This window comes from Hylaeus anthracinus, unplaced genomic scaffold (assembly GCF_026225885.1).
Source record: "Hylaeus anthracinus isolate JK02 unplaced genomic scaffold, UHH_iyHylAnth1.0_haploid 11997, whole genome shotgun sequence".
Classification (NCBI taxonomy): domain Eukaryota; kingdom Metazoa; phylum Arthropoda; class Insecta; order Hymenoptera; family Colletidae; genus Hylaeus; species Hylaeus anthracinus.
The window spans coordinates 7782941-7798978 of NW_026534344.1; the positions used below are offsets into that span (position 1 = coordinate 7782941).

General features: G+C 38.5%; 1 protein-coding gene across 2 annotated transcripts in view; it reads right to left on the reverse strand.

Moving 5' to 3' along the window:
• Positions 1 to 8206: 8206 nt before the first annotated feature.
• The window catches only part of LOC128889473 (F-box/LRR-repeat protein 20), a 42959-nt gene continuing 35127 nt past the window's right edge, over positions 8207 to 16038 (reverse strand). For both annotated transcript variants that reach the window (XM_054147139.1, XM_054147138.1), the window contains 2 exons: positions 15646 to 15861; positions 8207 to 13565 (listed from right to left, as the gene is read on the reverse strand). In XM_054147139.1, coding sequence (XP_054003114.1) covers positions 13458 to 13565; positions 15646 to 15861 — 324 coding nt within the window. In that variant the 3' untranslated portion in view covers positions 8207 to 13457. The remainder of the gene's footprint in view (positions 13566 to 15645; positions 15862 to 16038) is intronic.

Genomic DNA, 16038 nt, shown 5'->3' on the forward strand with positions numbered 1-16038 from the left:
AGCGAACACCGCGTTTAGAACGTTTTAAAAATGCTACGCTTCTAACTCTTTAAAAATTGTTAAAACCTTTCTGCGCCGTGCGTGGAATCGAAAAACAGTGGCTCGTTGATCGTGTCGTATGAACCCCTTGTTCGCGTTCCCCGAACACGGTGGACAAACTCTTCGAATGCTCGTTAAAATCACTCTAGACGACATTTTCGAGCCTCTGTTCAAGACGCGAAGAACGTTCAACGTTTTATTCTTCGTAAAAACATTATTTTCTCTAATTGGAGACTTTCATGACTAGGTTCTTCATGATTAATACTAATTGGCTTCCTGGTATAGTGAACAAGATCCTCTGACGTTTCGCCAACACTGGGCTAGCTTCTTCAGGAGTCAAATGACACACTGATATATTTGTATGCGTCGTATAATTTAGGTATTTATTCAATTTTATTATATAAATATACTCATGTCATGGATCTTTAACCACTAACCATCGTGTTATAGTTCACTGGTTTTATCAATTGAAAGTTGGTTGAAAAAGCGTGATCCAGATGGGGATCAAACGGTAGCTTGTATCCCTATTAGTTTTATTTACGTGCTTCATTATTTGATTTATTTCCAATGATCTGGAAAAGTTAAAGTTTCTTTACCTCGACTTAAACAAGCTTAATTGATCTCTAAATAAATGTTGATCTCTAAAAAAAAACCTCATATCTTAACACATCACGACCGGCAGATGTTTTACATTTCTAATAATAGTGATGAAAATAATAAAATTCTGAAGCTGGACATCGCAAATTTGTATCGTTAAAGCGAAGATAAAAATTACAAAATATATTTTGAAATATCAATGTTGTAAATACGAGGGACCTTTCAAAAGTCCTAGCCACGCTCCTATAACTCTGCTCCAAGTGAAGTAACAAAATTCAAAAATAGATTAAAAAATTCGTAAGAAAATTCTCTACTCTTCTACGTAATTGTCACTTATACCGTTTTCTTTCAAATTAAATGGCGCAAAGTCCGGAGAGTACGGTGGGTTCTGGGACACCTTCCATTTGAATTTTTTCTTGGCCTAAGCTCTAACGGTTCGAGGAAGCATGCTACACATTTTTCAAACGATCGTGGATGTTTTTATCCGTGCAATTTCCAGCAGCGAGGAAACAAATCGTGGCACGATGCTCACATGAATCGGACGCACATTTCAACGGCAATTCCATTTTAAATCAACACAACGCGAGCACTATCGAACTGAAGGAAACAAGACTTCGTATACAAACTCGAAAAGTTCTACTGAACACAACGAGCGGTCGGTCGTATCGTAGGTCTGCTAGAAGCGGAGTTATAGGGGCGTGGCTATGAATTTTTTAAACGTACCTCGTGTGTAGTGTACAAAATAAAAAGATTTTCATAATTTGGAATAGAAACCAGCAATAGAATTTAAAGTGACATAAATTGTCGATTATTAATAAATCTGACAGATCTCTCAGATATAAAGTATAGAGAAAAGCCTGCTAAACAGACAGATGCCTGTTTCTTCACACCTGCTTAGGAAAACTCGATAATCAGTTCCTTAATCAATAGAGATATAAACGCCAGCGACGAAAGATACCTTGACGAAAAATCAGAACGTGTACGAAACACTTTGGTTCAAAACGGATTTTGCAAAACCGAAACAAACTAGAGATTAGAAAAGTACACTGATATTAACCTCTGTCATTTGAACCCTAAAGAGGATAGCTAGAACGCTAAAATTTTGGAGTATCTTATCTAAAAGACACGAGATACATCCGGAATTGTCAATTAGTATCAACCGTTATTCGTTCTTGAATATTATTCGAAGATAGAAGCTCCTGACAGTCACAATACAGATTTCAAATGTTTTGATTAGTTGTAAAACATTAATGAAATCTTTCTACTTGCAATCGACGTTTCAGTTATGCGAAAAATGTATGCAGAAAATAATTTTAACTCGTTGCATTTCAGTTTAGTTTCCTTTGTAGTAGTGCAAGTCGAATAAACAACATAACCGAATAAAAGTTCAACTATAAGCACGTATATCTAATACCCGATTTATATGGTTCATTTCTTACACGATTTTCAAATTGACAGATTTCGAAAAATATAAACTGTTAAAAACAAGAATACATGTCGCACACATATTTGTTCAGTTATTGTTAGTACCGTTTGTTTATTAACACTGAGATTAAATCTAAAAAGGGAGTCTCCCCTTTTTTTTGTAAACAAAATGCATTCATATTAATTAGGGCAGTAAATATTTAGCAGCGGAAAACTGTATATCGTTGTTTTTTTCCAATCGGAAATCTTACAAATTTTATATTTAATGATTAATGATCATTTTGATAACTTTTAGCATTCTTATCATTTGATAAAATTTAATCTTTACAATAAAAAAACAAGTGAAGAAAAGTCATATGTATCGAACCAAAAATTAAAATTATAAAATGTAGCTTTATATATTTGTTATTTCATGGGCTGATGTTTTTGTTTTCAATTTAATTATATAACTGCCAAAATTGTACGCATTCTGTTTTTCTTTCTCGATTCACACGGTATTCTGGGATGCATCGGTGTAAATCGAAGGATAGGTGTAACATCATGGAAAAAGGAACATTCTCAATTTTCAATAATATCACGAAATTGCTTCGAAGTTTGTGGTTGCTCGTGTCACATAAAATTCTCGTACTGTAAAGGGTTGACATAGCTATTAATATACACATACTATAAAGGGTTAACAGAGCCCAGAAAAGTTATACTATACGACCAAAGAACACAACAAACAAATGGATTGTCGCAATGGGGACATGGACTTTGTATTCGCAGATGGCGAGCACTCGTCAAATATCGGAAGACGGGTGTAGATGGAGGTTTGGGACAAGCCCGTACTTCAATAAGAAGAAAAGAAGGATTCTCAGTTCATAAACGAGGCTATTAACTTCCAACAACGCAAAGTCTTTGTCGATTACTATGTGCTAGATTTTTCATACTCGGCGGATATGGACACGCTTCACACCGAGATTGGCCCCTGTCGTTCAGCATCACCTCGGATATGTGCGAGCTTATGACCTTTTTACCCATGCTGTCAATCGGCTTTGTCAATACCAACACTTAGTAGGTGTTAGCAAGGCATTCAATTTGCACCAGCTAGGTGAGCGAAGGATTGTGGAAGATACTACTTATGTAGTAGTAGTAGTAGTAGGACGTTACACGCTCTTTTATGCGCAACTCGGAATTAGCGTAGATGTCGCGGCCGCTCAGGAAAATTGTTTTCGTGATGATATCTTACGTTCTTTCACGATAGGAAATGTCGTTTTTAATGTGCCTGACAATGCCCCACAGGCCCACCGCAGTGGGACGAACAAGCATTCTAGGTGGAATTAATTTCAGAATTTATTTTAAATCGTAATTATTGTATGACTTAATGTTATTTGAAAGAAAAAATTTTTAAGAAGTGGTACTGAACCTAAATCTTGGTATTAAAGAGGTATCTAAAGAGGTACCTAAATCTTGGTATTTTTTCCATTAAAAAAAGATTGGATGTAGGCCCGGGGCACACGAATGTTCGTTGAAAAAGATCTGTCATGCCATCCAGTTACTGCCACGCAAAAAGAGGCAAGCAATTAAAAGATAAGTGTTAAGTAAAGAGGAGACGTTGTCTATGATTAATAAGTGAACACCAAATAAGCACGAAAACCTGGCCTTTGACTTTTTCGGGAGAAGCTGGGACTTTTCCTGGCCGAAGGGCATTCTTAGCAGAGCAGTTGCCCTGAGCGCGTTGCAAGCATTTTACGCTAAACCCATCTTTCTTGCATAAATCTGTATTTGAGTTCCTTTTCTGTTATTATTCCGTATTCGTATAATGTTTAATGTAATTTACTCTTACATAAGCAAGGTGCTTTAGATGATGGTCACACCCTTGGTGAGTGCATCAAGAAGCAGTTTGACTGGTGTGAGCAATGCTCAGCCATAATTAGCAGATGGCAATCAGGAGAGTGGATGTGATTCTTACTTCTTGCAGATCTTCAATCATTCAGTCGCTAAATCTTGGTATAAGTACAATCCCGCAATAAAATACTTCGGAGACCCGACAGTCATGCTAGACGATAAATCCAGTAGAACGTATGAATCCGGCGTACAATGTGTCAGCAAAAGCTATATCGAACAATAAAAGTAAAAATAATTATTCAATACTATGAATAATTTATTTTGTCTGCGTCGAATAATGCTAGATGATTCTTATTACTTTGTTTTCAAATAAAACTTATTGCAAACGAAAAATCCACGACAGGTTGCTATTTTTTCGTACTTTTAATTGAAACAGAATGAATTGTGACGAATACGATATAAGTACAAAGAAATGTTCATAAAACTATAGAACAAATTTGAGCTGTTTCAAGCTATGAAATTAGTGAGTTTTCAGTTTGTAATTAATAGATTATTAAGAAAACGATTCTTTTATTTCGTTAAGTAATTTGCTCTGTTACTTTTTCTGAAAGTTAGCAGACCTTCAGAGGTCCGTGGACCACTGTATGATAAACATCGTTCCATTGTATGAATTTTATTTTATTTTCTGAAAAAGTACTCGTTCAGTTATTATATGGATAAATAAATAACACCTGAGTTAAACGATAAGTGTCGGAATTTGTGAAGCCATTGAATGTTCTAGATTACATAAAACTTTCTCAGTGAACTTCACAAGAATTCTTTTTCTTCGCTTATGTTAGACATACATATCGTATATTACTGTATATACATGGTGTCTGCTAAGTGTATGCAGAATACGTTTGCTATTGTTCTAGACGAGTCAAGAAATGTTATTCTCAAGGTCACTATCCCCACCGTTTGGCCACATCTTATTTATGTTAATCATATGCATTATAGTGCACATGTTCCTGAGCTTTTTAAACGCTACCAGGGCATACAATACGTGAGTTAAATATTAACACTTTATCTACCGGACTATTTAGAAGCAGACTTTAATTAAAAAAAGAATTGTTTGCAGTAGCATATGCCAATCTAGCCTGACAATAATTCCTTCATACTGTTACCAAGCACTGAACATTGTAAGTAGACAACCATCGACACAGTAAATAAATTCGAATAACTAAATACTGCAATTAAAAAGCCTATAAATAGGCTCCCGGTAAATAAAGTGTTAAAACAATAGATCCAGAACAAGTTTTGCTAATTTTGCTCCAACAAATTTAGTAAATAACTTAGTAGACCCCCAAATGACCGTCAAAATTTGGTGTGTTACATGTTTAAATATACTTTCCTTGATCAAGAATTGTTCCACATTGTTTTTCAATTCTTGATTTTTGGAAGCAGGCTCATAACGACAGATGGTGAAGCGTTTGAGTGCCCTTTACTATTTATATGTATACACACGCAGGGAGGTTGCTTACTTTTAGCCAATTTTGCGAAGACTGAACGCGAGAGTGCGTCCTTGTGTATAAATTCCACGACACACATCGTTCTCCTACACCTTAAAATTACTATAAAAGTATACCTAACGTTCATTCGATAGTTATATTTAAAGACTTGCAACAAAAAAATAATTGTAAAAAGAAGTTCAAAATGTATCGGGTCTGGTGTCATCTGGGTGAATCGATTGGCTTGTTAATTTTAGTATTAAAATAATGTGACACATTTTGCAGTGTCCCGCTCGCAATGTCGACAAAAGGTGTTGGCTTACAATTAGATCAAGAATTATCCGCTGTTAACGGTTTAGTTTAACGCATGGAAGGCAATACCACGGTTGTGGGACATTCCTTTTCAGTAAGCTTTATCGGATGCTCTCTCTGACCAAAAGGAAAGGTATACGCAGGTATACCCCGAAAGTCAAACAGTTTTGAGTGACATAGACACCATTCGTTTGTTTCATCGAGATTCAGAACGTCTATCTCACATGGACACGTTGTTCAAGTTGCCAAGGTCTGTTGGCTATGTGAATAATCTGTAAACTTTTTCGAATAACCATCAGAAATATGTTCCTGTTGTCCAATAAAATACCTGGATAAATAATGACATAATAATACATGCCGCTGGCCGGATTTACGACACTTTAACATTTCCAAACCCTTTTGCTCGTGGGTGCCACGCGGACAACCTGCATTGAATTCTGACGATATCGTACTCGATGGCTAGAATAAAGATAGTCTGGATCGTGACGGTAAGGCACTTACAATATTTTTCAAGGTATCAAGAATCGCCCAGCCATGGATATTCAGTACACTTAACCCAAAGACGGAAAGAGGATCGCTAATCGCAGTAAGCGTGTACACTGATTTAATTGCGTAGGGCCGGCGTGACCTTTTGCGGTGTCCTAAATGCTGTTACATATTATATATTTTTGATAAGATGAATATTAAATAATAACACTTTGATGATTTTTGTCATTCCTGCAAACTGAATCGTCGTTACTATAAAAAAATGTCTTGCATCTGTTGCAATGGTATCATCGTTCTGTAAAAAGTTAATCACAATCGGTGCCTTTTAATTGGATAATTTTCGTGAACCGGAGGGCCTCATAAACCCGAACCTTGCGCCAGCCATGGAATTGCGTACTTTGAAGTCGAAGAAGTGAATAAAATTGCTGAAGATGATATGTAAGCATTAAAGACGACGATAAACGTTTGCTTGCCTATACGGTTAAAGCCATTAGAGTGGACCATCGGCTGTGTCGTTTCGTATCGAAAACCCTGACATAACTCGCGTGATAGATATCCGTTTCGAAGTGTAGCAGAGGTGGATAAAGCGACGATCTCCATTGAGAGGAGTATTTCCAAGGCGTTTGTATAGCATTCATGTGCAAACTGAAACGCTTATTTGGTGTAATGATGACGCACGGATACGATACAGTTCTGCAAGCTATTGAGCATCATACGTTATGCAGATGACATATTGGTACTTGTCATCGAAAAGGAGTGAGAGAGAACCATCTTCCTTTGCAAAATCTTGTTGGCAAGATCTTGAAGATGAGGCTGGCAGCGAGTTTCCATAAAACCGAGGTTAATAGGATTATTATTCTTCTCGGTGAAAGCCACCCCCAGCCACGACCCGAGTAGGCGAGGTTTAAGCAAGGATGAGGTTGTGGATGAAATGTTTGGACTCTGGATTTGATAGCCACTGGCGCTTCTGGGTACTTTCTGACAGTGATGGACAAACCCTAGGCTTCGAATAAATCTGAAGTTTGCCGATATATTTGTCTCGTTTCTTCTGTTGAACATTGAGGGTGGGGATCGTTTTCTGATTATTCGAGAATCAGGAGAGAACGGCTGGATTTACCGCCGGTCGCCTTCCAGGGAATGGACGGTAGAGTCACCCGGACGCCTCGACGCGATATACTTTTCTGTTATTGTAAAATTGAGCCGAAAGCTTTGTTTTCCGAACAAACCTGTATTTCCTATTCCTCTCCCAGGAAAGCAATATGTACAACTGGTTAACAAATAAACCATTTCTTTTTTCCCTTAGAACCTGTTTCCAAATTCCTTTCCTGCGAACCTACATCCCTTACAGAAGTTAATAAACTAAAATTTCACACAAAACTTTTTGAGAAATTGATCGGTGTACGAATACATTCTACGCCCACTGTATGCTCCGGAAGAAGCCATAGAGAGGAAACGACGTATTATTGTTGGAGAAATAATTTCAGAGGTTGGTGTTGCTTTTTTTTAGCAAAGGTGACAACACCGAAACAAAAGAATCTGTGCGAGTGTGAATGTATCCGGTTCACATCTTGTATGAATGGTAGAGCGAACGAACGTATATTTTTTGGTTAAGAGTAAAAACTGTAAAACGTGGTTTGAGAACCTATTTCATATAAAAAAAAACATCGTGCATAATAATTGCAGACATCGAGTGTAATTTCAGTGTATCAAATTAATTACAAAACAGAATATATTTTCTTTATATTATTTTCAACAAAAGCTAAATAACTGCGCAGGTTCTTATTTTCTTTCTTCAATAAACCTCAACAATTATGGGCCGAGTTGGATAACTAGCGCCGGTTTGGGAAAGTCGATTTATATACACTTTGCCTCCTATTCTAAGGGCCTCTACCTGTGCCCGAGACCCGCACTAGACCCTACCAGAAGGTGATGGGTTCGTAAAACGACGAACGGGAGTTAAATAACTGATTACTTATTTGTACCGGTTACCATTGGTAGGATCTTATTCTTATTCTAACCGTCAAGAACCGGCCAAAAACGAGAAAGGAGAAACTAGCCCTCTCTATTATCATATTTCATTGAGGCAAGTACTTGGAGCCCCCGTAAAACTCTAGTCATGTGCAATTGCAAGGAGTGTTGCTCTCGGATTCAATGTTACTAATGCATAAGACAACAACAAGGTACCGAACCCAATATACGCTCTGCTTGTTACATCAAACCCGTAGCTCGAGTCCATTTGAGATTGTTTGTCCTCCATCATTGTCCTAACGACCGATAACCGCAACAGTGTTAGGAGAATGCCCGTTTCTCCGCTGCTTTACACTCACAATAGGCCGTAGACGATCGTTTGGTGGTGCTTGCTATTTGTATTAATGTGTTAAGCTTTCTTTTCGGTTTTCTTCGGCAACAAAACGGCTTGTAGGTTCGGTAATATACCACCTTGAGCAACGCTTACGCCAGCAAGCAATTTGTTCAATTTCTCGTCATTACGGATGGCAAGTTCTGATGCCTCGGAATGATTCTGGTTTTCTTGTCATCACGAACTGCATTTTCAGCCAATTCAGCCACTTGGACCAACACGATCAGCGTAATTTATCAACTCTCTTAAAACGTAAACTTGACCTTTCCGTGCCTCTTTCGCGTTTACTACATTCAGATGTTCTTAGTAAATTGGAGAAGTAAATTTCAAACGAATGCTACGGTATACTTCACGAAAACATCATTGCACACAGCCCGAGAGTTCTCGTCCCGTCGTCAAGATGAAGGAGAGCTATAGAACGGAAATGGTTGTTAACCCTTTGCGCTCGAGGCATTTTTCTATAGAATCAAATCCAGTCCATTTTTATAATAAATTTCTGTGAAACCAAAAACTCTACTTCGAAGAAAAACATCTACGAACGCTCATGCCTCAATGTATTATTATTTCAATTAATAATCAGTTGTATTCTGATGTATGTGAATTTCAAATTGTACGTTCACAAAATCGCTCTTAAATTACATATGTCGCCCTACAGGCGCCACCCGAGCGCAAAGGGTTAAACCACTGGATTGGCGCAGGTGTGCGAGGGAAAACACTGAACAACGTATCATTGACGTTTCCAGGGACACGATAAAGATTTTAGTGGTTAGGCAGTGCACAGAATCCCACGCTATCCCCGGCTTTATCCCAAAACATCAGTGATTCTTCCAAGGATTTTCTCTACGACAAAAAATCAGCCCTTATTATGTATATCGCCGTTCTAAAATGATTACAATACATCTAGTTAAATAAGCATTGCGTTAAATTTTATCATTTTCTGAACACATTGTACACCGAGTAAATATCAACCGCTGAAAGACTGAGTACCGGCACTAGCTTTAGATGTTTAAAAGCAGATGAAATAAAATATACAAATTTTGTCCGTTTGTATCTTGTTTCTTTAAGGAGTAGAACAAATGCAGAAAAAAACAAACAAACGACAACAGTTACATACATACCAACGCATAAAACCTGTATACATTTAGAACGATAGACTGGAAATTCCGCGACAGCGAAGGTCGGCGTACAATGTGTTAAGGAAAACACGAAGGAACAGCGGAAACAAAAATGATTCTTATATTCATTTGTAAGTACTTGTTTCATCGAAACTGTTCATTCGGAACGTTCGGACGTGTCTTTGATAGACACATAAACTAGTGCGCGCTAAATTTCAATTGCGGAGACTGTAAATGATCCGTTGGCGTTCAATTTATGTATCCGGCATGTAAAATGCTCTTAGAAGTTTACCGAGATGATCAAGGTATACGAATCGATGGATTCTTCAAACTGAAGAAACATACAAATTAATAAGCTCGGCTTCTGATCGCGAATTTGAGTGGTTGTCCGACCTTGTCTGTTCGTGTTTCTTTATATTTGTATAATAAATTCGAGGTTAAGTTGATAAGCTGCCTCTGTTTTCATGTATACAATACATGTACATTGTTTAATAGTAACGATAATAATAATAATAATTACTTTAGTATGGACAAAATAATTGAACCGCGTGTACCTTTCAGAGGTACTCGTCTCAGCTGCCAACGATAGCGGGGGAAGTGACCTAGAGTAGTCAATATTTCCTGTCTCTCGATATAGTTATTCTTAGAAATCAATATTACCTATTACGTTTCCCGAACGATCTTCGCGTCAAGGTGATTAGACGATTTTTCCGGCGGGAAGGAGACACGCCTTGTCTCGCGAACCGATTTTCTTTCCACCACGCTTTTCTTTTGTGCATCGCGTATAACCACGACGAAGTGGAAAGGAGGCAGGAACGAAGGAATTTCCACGTCGCCTCGTCGACGCGTAGCCACCTAATCGCGGAGTGACGCGAACGAGCATCCAAAGGTCCGGCGATCCGCGTTTCCGGACGCTTCCACGGTTCTCGTAACCGTCACCATTACGTAACCTAGGCTTAAAAAGTAAAAGAGAGGCCAGCAAGTCGGTCGCTGGGCCGAAGTGAATCGGTTCAACGCATTAACGCTTTGATTCGTTTTGTCAGTCTGTGCTCTCCTAGTCCATGACAAGTTAAAAAAAAGAAAAGAAGAGAAAAGAAGAAAGAAAAACAGGAAAAGAAACAAACGGAGATACAAAGTAAACAGAAGAGTATGTAGATGTCCGGGTCGTCGGGGAAAAATACGGTATCGTTTTTTTTTTGTGGGAAGAGGGGGCTCGATTCGCAGGCAGACCGGTGTCCGTATCGGAGTTGGGCAGCGATTACTTCGTGATTACTTTCGTGATAATCACTCGTGATTGACGGATCAATCGGTAATCGTAAACTACATTTGCAATCTGCAATTATAAATCAGTACTTTGTAATATTGCAAAGCAAATCGTGCCTGATCATTCGTTAACCCTTCGAGTGCTGTGGTCGCAAATATGCGTCCAATGAAAGCTATCAGTGTGGGCTATGGACGCATACATACGTTTGTTAACCTTTTTGATCTCCCGCATGCTCGAGACACAATTATGTTGTTTAAAATATAAATATAAACTTTTCCATACTTTCAGTTATATTTATTACGTTAAAATATTTAAATTCGTCAATATATTTTCAAGTTAAAATTTATATTACATTTTAATATGATTAATAAAATAATGAATGTTTAAAAATAAGTATTTCGTGTGATTTAATTTGGCTTAAAAGAATTACAATTATAACGTAGTTACACATTGTACATTCAATTGACAGAGTTCACGATAGGAAAAATGTATTTCCTCCTCAGCACTCAAAGTATTAACAATCGATCACAATTCCCGATTACGCGGTAAACGTAATCGTGGATTAAATTTTACCCAACGCTGGTTTGTGCCTGTCCGCGAATCACCGTAAAATGCATCATCTGAAACGTGCCACCGCCTAAACGCCAGCAGCAACTAAACGCGAGTTTTCGAGGGCGATGTACGCTTCGAATAGCGTACCTGTCCTCTCGTATCTCTCTTTTGAGAAGTCTTCGCTTCTATTTTGGTTAAGTATGTTGTTCGCGATTCGCGTGCTTTCGCGAAAGGAAAGAAACCCATCAGGTGGCGCTTACCATCGCACGTGTGATCTTGAACAGAACGCGGCCAGCAAACGATCTTGTTCCCCTTCTTTCTGGAGATACGGTGTACAATGTATTCTAACGAACGACGGTATCTACGGTTTCACGACGAGATTCAAAAAAGTCTGCGATTCCTACGACGCTCTCGTGTCCTCTGCGTCTATATTTTTTTGCATTTTCTGTTTCTTTATATTAATAACATTATAACAGGCAGTGTTCGTTGAGAAACTGCTACAGAAACAAACGCACACACGCACCCACGCACACATACATACGCTCATGTGAATCATCGATTGGTAGACTGCGGATTTTATGCATTTATGACATGTTAACATGAAAAACACCTGCAAAATGAATATAGAATGTACGTTAACCTCGATTATAACACGAGTCTTTATCGCGCGCTACAGATATTGCGATGATTTATAGTGTGTTGTATATTTGGATGCGTAAATTTCACGTTTTTCCAATTTATTTTGTTATCTAAATCGCTACCAATTTTTGTTTATTTTGTTCTTTGTCACGGTCACGTGTTAAATTATTTGCTTATACGAGGAAAATTCTCGTATAACACGATTTCCTATAACGTGATTTCATAGAACCCGTAACGTATGAACTGTGTTACAAGGAAGTCTATTTAAAAAAGGACTCTATTTCAGAAAGTAACAGTACTATGAATGTTTCATTTAGTATAAGTGCATATATTCCGGAGACGACATTTGGCATATATTTTCCATAAGATTAAATGTCATGAATGCATAAAGCAGTCTATCGATTGGAAACCGAGTGGCTACGTTAACGCGAAAGACGTTCGAATGGGATCAACATTCCCCGGTGTTCGAAAAGTCTGACGTTGGACGTGATTACGCGACGCCCATCGTCGTTCGGAACGGATCGCTGCGTTTCTCTTCGATAGTAGCGTCTATAGCAGAAGAGAGGATGCATTGACTAAAAAAATATATGTGTGTGTGTGTGTGTATATATATATACATATGGTTGTCGTTTTTCCATTATTCATTTGTTTACGCATCGGGTGGAACATCCAACCGCGAGAAATACGGGCTGGTCCGATAGACGTCGGCCCGTTTTAGGAGCGGAGCGTTTATGAGACGCGTGCACGACACTCGGCTATGCATGTTTTAGTCGCGGTGTGTCGGTATATAACGAGTGACCGAGAAGAGTAAGCGATCCCCAGAGCGAGTGCCTGGAATTTCTTTCCTTCGCGAAACTTCGTTTCGACGCACGTAGCGAGGCGAACAATTACGACAGCGATTACGCGCGCTATCGATAAACAACGTGTGAGTCTTTCCGAGTAGAAACGATAAACGACCGCGAAACAGTGTTCAACAGCGGCGTATATAGGTACCGGGCTAGTGGTAGAGTAGCAGCGATAATAGTAGTTGATTGCAGTAGCGGCTGTGTCTGTGTATATGTGTGTACGTGTTTGTATGTATGCGCGCGTGTATCTGTACCGTGTGAATGACTGTGATGTACTGTACTCGTTGAGTGTGTAGCTCGAACAGATTTCACGAAGGATTTCGTGATTATTCACGACGAGGCTCGTTCTCTTACTGTTGACGACGCAGGCGGCCAGCCGGAGTCTCGGCCTGGCGAACCAGAGAAGAGAAGAAGGTCCCACAATCGCCGCAACACAGCGATCACCAAAACAATGTCCACCGTTAGCGTGGTACGTCGGACGATTTACATCAGAGTCACTTGAATGCGGAATCACAGAACGACGCAGCACCGGCAGTATCGTTGCCGAGACGCGCCCGCACTCGGCGGGGGTGTTACGGGTGCGAAGTACGCGTGGACCTTGATGTTGGGCAAATGTGTCTGAAACAAATTAAAGGATGCATCGTTAATTCTTTTTGATTTAGTTTTTATTATTAATTTGAGACGCGACGATTTGCGAGAAAATACTGAAGGGAGCTTCGTGGAAAGCACCACAGGACAGAGCAGTCAAACATCCCCAACGTTGTGGAACGCTTATACCGAACAAGTAGAAGGAGCAAAACTGGAGCTCGAGGCATGGGAACTTTTGAGGTGATATAACACAGTCTTCCAGGCGAAAATGGTCGTCATAGGAACTTGTGAAAAGAATATGGTAATACTGGGAAATATACCGAAGGCAAATTAAATACACATACATATATACAGTGGGTGTAGAATGTATTCGTACACCGATCAATTTACAAAAAAACTTTTGTGTGAAATTGTAGTCTTTTAACTTTTTTTTATAAGATTACTTTTTTATAAGAATACTTTTTTGGAAGACGCCGAAAAACTTTGTTTTTTTGGAAAACCAACCCCCAAGTTTAAGCCGGTCTACAGGGTGAACGAGTAACCCCACGTCAACGCTGTTCGCGAAGTCAGACGCCCAAGTGCTTCATTATCAAGTCCCCAAAAAATCTCTGTATCCGATATAAGCAGAAATTAAGTCTACACTAATTCATATATTTTAAGTAAATCGAATCATTGATATTTATCTTGTGATGGTCAACAAATAGATATGAAAGGCAATTTTTATGCAACACTTGTAAAGTTCAAATATTGGGTTTCCAATACTTGAGTCAAATTGTTGTTTACACACTACTATCAATTATTAATTTAAGCTGTAAAATGTTCTATTATGACTGTGTACTCACTCTGTCCGATTGGCCTACCTGCTTTAAGCCACCTTCCAGGTAAAACCGGTTCGTGTAGTGTTTTTACTGTTAATTATTATTTCTAGTTTATGTTAATAAATGTAATTTCTTTTTTTGCGTTTTGAAAAGTTAACACATTAAGGACCGCACATCTAGAGACTGCGTGTAGAAAACACGAGAAAACTCGTGAGCGGTCCTTAATGTGTTAAATAGATAATAAATGCGGAAGAAAAATTGAAACTCTTATTTTTTATCAATACGTGCTTTGTTTTACTGTTTAAAGTTAAGGTACCCACTTTGTGCGGGTCTCTCCTATAGGCGATGGAGGGAATCTCACGCAATTGCCAGCCTTTTCCAAAAGGTCGGAGATGCCTTTCAAAAATTTCTTCCACCAAAAAAAAACATATTAGGAGTAACGGTTCTGCCGTCAGTTAAATCGATCGTATACTCCACCGCAAAAAAACGTTAAGGGAAGCCTGAACATTTGGACTAGCGTGGACCCCTAGATGCGCCTGTTTTGCTTCTCACCGTGATTTCTCCGATTCTATTAGTCACAACTCAACAAAATTAAGCTCATTATTTTTGCTATTCTTTAAGCTTTAATTTAAGCTTAGTTGCACCAAATAAATGTTAACTTTTACGCTCATCGTGGCTTCGTAAAACTATCGAAAATGGATACAAAAATCACTGTTTTTTGCACAAAATGTACCTTTTCTGAAAACCCATTTAAAATAGGCTTTTCAAATTTTGCATATAGATTAATACAATATTTGAGCACATTTCAGTCGTTTTATTTTCTTGCCTAAAGTTGAAAAAAAATATGAACAATCATATGCCCATGACAAACAAGGCCAATTTTTAGTACTTTCGTTTGTTTACAACTGTAATTAAACTAATCAGATTTTCAATTTGAAACTCCACCAAGTTGTATTTTAAACATTGATAAACAAATTCAAAAAATAAAAATGACGATCTGACAAGTGGTTTTTCAGAAAAGGTATCCTATGTGTAAAAAAAACAATGATTTTGATACCCTTTTTTCGGTATCTTTCCAAAGCCACCACGGGCGTCAAAGTTAACATTTCCTCGTGCAACTATGCTTAAATTAAAGCTTAAAGAATAACAAAAATAGTGAGCTTAATTATAGCAAGTTGTGACTAATAGAATCGGAGAAATTACGGTGAGAAGCAAAACAGGCGCATCTAGGGGTCCACGCTAGTCCAAACGTTCAGGCTTCCGTTAATAATTAGGAACTAAGGAGACAGTACTCTGAGTCTACGTATGCCAGCTCTGGTGATCAGTTGACAGTCGTACAGCTCGATGCGTTCGAGATTGTGGCAGGCCTGTAGAAGGTGATCGAGGCTGGCATCTGTGATAAGGGGGCAGTTGTCCAGTTCCAGCACCGCCAGATGTTCCGCCGCACACGGCGAGAGAGCCAACTGCCGGATGCCTTCATCGGTGATCAGCTCACAGTGCGATAGACTCTATTTAAAAAAAAGAAACATCAGTTCATGAAATTAGTTTCCATATTTCTATGATCTATGGATACAACATACGCTTCCCTTGTACAAGAGCGGATCAAATATAAACGAGACTTTATTTTTTAAATATTTTGATTCAGTGTAATAAAATATCCAAGCACGTATCACTTTTCAACATAA